Here is a 4477-nt window from a genome sequence, read left to right on the forward strand (position 1 = left end):
ATGATAATTCAAAATATAAAAAACTTATTAGTATCAATATTTTATATTAAATATTAAATATTAAATATTAAATATTAAATTTTACTTTATAAGATTGATAATATTAAAATAACGAAAAAAAAAAGTAAAAATAATTATAATGTAATCTATGTAAAAATATTTATTTTTTTATGTGAAATGCGGAAAAATAAATACAAACTTACTTGCAGAGAGTTGTATTTAACAAAGCATAATATAACAGTTTGAATAATCATTTGAGACAAACCTACTAATATAGCAAGAGATTGAAAGACAATGGCAATATCATCATAATGCAAATAGATAGAATATGATAACGGCAGAATCAGCATAAAAGCATTAATAATACTAATTATTTGTAAAATTCTGAAAACAAACACTTGAATTTTGGTACTATTGGCAGGAAGTGGCCAACAAAAAGTTAAAGCTACACTGAACCAAATAATGTTTATAACTTTCTCTAATGTCACTTGTTTTAACATAATATATTATGGTAATATATCAAAAGATTTTTTAATATTTTGAATCGAATAATATTTAATAATATAAAATATACACACTAGAATGATACGTGAAAGCTTTCGATCACTTGGATTGTTGCATTGATTCAATTGAATATTTTCAAACGTTATCCGTATAAAATTGCCTTTTAAATGAGAGGAATTATACATAGCATTAACAATAATGTATTGTTTAGTGATTTCCTAGTAGTTTTCCTAGAAAATAGTTTTCTTGTTACTAGATAACTAAGTATAATATGTAATTATTAGTTGCATTATATATATATATCTATATTGATATAGGTTGCAGTGTTAGAAGAATGAATAAGGTAGCTATTAAGCAACAAGAGTATATATTCACAAATATATAATCTTGTAAAACGTTCTCTAGTTAGATACCTACATATTTAGTCATTAAAAGAACTTCCACGATATTTATAAGGTGAAGTATATAAGATATTGAAATGAAGAAAATTTTTTTTAAAAATATATATAAAATATATATAATATATATCATAAATATATTATAAGTGATATTATAATAATATATCACATGATATTATAAAATATCATCATGAGTGTTCACATCTTTAATATAAAAAATGTGCAATAAAAAAGAATAATTATAAAATTATAACATACAAAATATTTCATCAAAAATTATCATATTTCATTATTTGATGTGATCAATAAAAGATTTTTGAAATTGATTTTGATTGAAATTACGAATAAATAATTATTTATGTAATAAATATTTATGTATATGTGTAATATTTATTACTAAATTGATTTTAATGAGAAATTTGTATTTAAAATATACATCTATGTTATAAAATACAATGTTATAAAATATATCTATTATACATATATATAGTAGAGCAAACAAATCACAGGAATAAAATTCTTTTTTACCGTTCGTGTCTAATAAAAAAAAGAAGTTGCTTCTAATAATAATATTTAACTTGTAGAAATTTTCTAATATATCGTAAACGATTTAAAAATAATTATTTTCATTATGATATAATAAATTTCTATTAATAATTTATTTAATTTAATCTAACTTAATATAATTTAATTTTTGTATTATAACAAATAATATTTCTTATTAGATAAAACTAATTTTAAGAGAAAAAAAAGAAAAAAAATTCAGATCAGATTTAAAATAAATTAAAAAAAATATTTCTTTAAGTATTCTTAATTTTCACATATAATTATTTTATAATTTTAATAAAAATAACTAATGAAATATAATAATTTATCTAATCTGATTATTATTAATAGATTACCTTTTGGGTCCGATAATAGTGATTCTGATTATTTGTTGTATTTACAATTTAAATGTAAATACTTTAAATATATATTAAGTGATATAAAAATAAAAATAAAAAAAAAAAGAATTTTTGAAATAGTTCGATAATAGGAAATGGAAACGGAATAAGTAAATAATTTTATAATTTTAAAAGATAGTGATTAAAATAGATCTTTCAATTTTTTTTAAATAATTTTGAAAATCGTTTTGCATAAAATTTAGAAATGATTAATCGTATAGAAACAATTTAACATTTAAAAAAAAATAATATAATATAAACTCCTTTTTTGATGATCATAAAATTTAAAAAACATAATACTTTTTTATTTCATAATTATAAATCATTATAATTTCATGATTAACACTTCATAATTAGTATTTAAAAGAAATGAAAATGAAAATCATATTCAATTTTTAGTTTCTAATTAAATTTAATATAATTAACTTTTCTTATTAACTCAAGGGGAAGAAAGACAAAAGGAGAAAAAAAAGGAAAACTGCAAAATGGATATTTGCAATGTAAAATATATTTTATCTAGAGTCTAAACAAAATGTGACTCTTGCCGCAATGACACTATACAATTGCATCTATGATCAATTATTAGTGTCATCACTCGTGACTCCTGCCAAATCTCATATGACCATAATCTTCAAATTGTTCTCGTTTCCCAAATCTCAGATGACCATAATCGTCAAACTGCTGTCGTTTATTTAAATCTGTAAAATCATCTTCTTCGAGAAGGAGATTTTCCACGTTATATCTGAACAGAAAAATAATAATAATTAATCATATAACCTTAAAATAAAGAAAAAAAGAAAAGAGAATATTATTGAAAAAAATATAATTTTAAAAATAATGGATGTGATCATTTTTATTTATTATTAATATTGAAATTTCAATTCAAACTACTGTTTTCAAGTAAAACATAATATTTACAATATTATCAATAACGTGTATATAATTTGAATAAAAATTATTAAATTAAATTATAACACATAAAAACAGCATGGTATTAATTATACTTGCTAAATATCTAAATTTTTAACTTAAAAATTATATTATAAATTATATATATAATATTTATCATTATCAAAAAAAATAAAGAAATATTTATAAATGTATAAAATGAAAGTTTAACTATTCAAGACATTTTAATATTTCTAAATATAATTTTAATATTTCGATACAATGAATCGATCATGTATTATACTTACTTTTTTAATAAAGGGCGGTTACGGAATCTTCGACGCAAATTGGTAACGATTTCTGTTTCACATTTTGCAAAAAATAACCAAATGACTGCCATTACGCAAGTTAGGGCAAAAGTTAAATTCATATCTATAAAATAAATAAATATCTTTTTATTAATTGATTAAAATATTCGATGAAAATTATCATTAAATAGTTATCCATAATTAATTATTTAAATGATTAAATTTTTCAGAAAAGAAAGCTTACGAACAATTTTAAGAAACAATATAAAATACAAAAGAGACGCGGAGGTAACGTTTCATGTTATCATAAAAAAAAAATGTGGAAGAAGCTTATTCACCTGTATGATGAAGGATTGGAAATCGGCGGAAGAATGCACGGTCCACCATCTCCACGTGGCTTTTTATATAGTAACTCCATCATCCCCAGTATCCCAGGGGAAACGTTAAGCTCTTTGAATTTTAATTCACGTAGCTAAGGTCTGATAAACAATTTTCTTAACTGCGTAGACACCTTCTCTGTCGAACATTCAATATTCAAAGATGGTATCTGATGATTGGCATCTCGAATAACCAAATTACCGTTTTATCATCTTGGCTTCTCTCACTGTAAGATAATGGAAGCCACTTTGTCTACACACGAACCGTCTTAATTCAACAAATTCTGAATAACGTTGTAAATTCCTCTTGCCAACTTGAATGAATTTTCTTATAAACATTCTATTGAATTTTATCATCGTTCGATTAATCTATAGTATGAAATTGAAATATAAAATATGATATGAAAATATAATCTAAAATATAATATAATATAATTAATATCAAGTTTATATATGTATATGTAATATAAATGAATACTATATTATATATACTATATATTATTGTATATTAATTTTTATGTTTTAATTTATGTTTTAATTTTATTTTAAAGAATTTTATTATAAAGAAAATCCATTTAATTTCGTTTATTGAAATTCAAATAATTTGCATTTAAAAGATAATTAATATTTTATATGTGATGTATACATTATTTAATTAAATTGAAATTGAAGAAAAATTGCGAATTTTCTATAGCAATATATGATATTGATAATCTTATGTTATATCTAGATTTTATATATAAATAAAAAATATATATATTTTTATTTTATTTATTATATTTATTATATTTTATATAAATATGATATTATTGAATTAATCGGCATTTTTTATCCATTTATCCAATAAGGGCCTAGTTAAAAAGAAATTTATCATAATTAATTTCGAATGAAAAAGAAAATATATTTTGTGACAAGTTGAATTATTTAAATTTACAGATTTTCAATGAAGTATATAATTGGAATATTCAAAATGAAAAAAATTAGAAAATTTCTTGTTATTTTTGTAAAATTTTTTGGTTAATAGAATAAATAGAATAAATAATAAATAGAAATAATAA

At 20.2% G+C, this 4477-nt stretch overlaps 2 protein-coding genes across 3 annotated transcripts in view; both read right to left on the minus strand.

The window, feature by feature from the left end:
* The window catches only part of LOC102679116, a 5884-nt gene extending 5329 nt beyond the window's left edge, over positions 1-555 (minus strand). For both annotated transcript variants that reach the window (XM_031511688.1, XM_031511687.1), the window contains exon 1: positions 204-555. In XM_031511688.1, coding sequence (XP_031367548.1) covers positions 204-500 — 297 coding nt within the window. In that variant the 5' untranslated portion in view covers positions 501-555. The remainder of the gene's footprint in view (positions 1-203) is intronic.
* A 1778-nt stretch (positions 556-2333) lies between these two features.
* LOC102676428 lies at positions 2334-3520 on the minus strand. Its single transcript, XM_006618165.2, has 3 exons — positions 3381-3520; positions 3043-3166; positions 2334-2588 (listed from the first exon to the last, which is right to left on the minus strand). Exons 1-3 carry the CDS (start codon positions 3427-3429, stop codon positions 2438-2440), a joined length of 324 nt encoding a protein of 107 aa, XP_006618228.1. The 5' UTR covers positions 3430-3520; the 3' UTR covers positions 2334-2437.
* Positions 3521-4477: the final 957 nt, after the last annotated feature.

This window comes from Apis dorsata, unplaced genomic scaffold, assembly GCF_000469605.1.
Source record: "Apis dorsata unplaced genomic scaffold, Apis dorsata 1.3 scaffold_342, whole genome shotgun sequence".
NCBI lineage: Eukaryota > Metazoa > Arthropoda > Insecta > Hymenoptera > Apidae > Apis > Apis dorsata.

Coding starts and splice junctions, on each gene's coding strand:
- LOC102676428 (XM_006618165.2), bottom strand. CDS start 3,429: ATGGTGGACCGTGCATTCTTCCGCCGATTTCCAATCCTTCATCATACA. Junction 3,167..3,380: donor TCCAATCCTTCATCATACAG/GTGAATAAGCTT, acceptor TTTATTTTATAG/ATATGAATTTAACTTTTGCC. Junction 2,589..3,042: donor AACCGCCCTTTATTAAAAAA/GTAAGTATAATA, acceptor TTTTCTGTTCAG/ATATAACGTGGAAAATCTCC.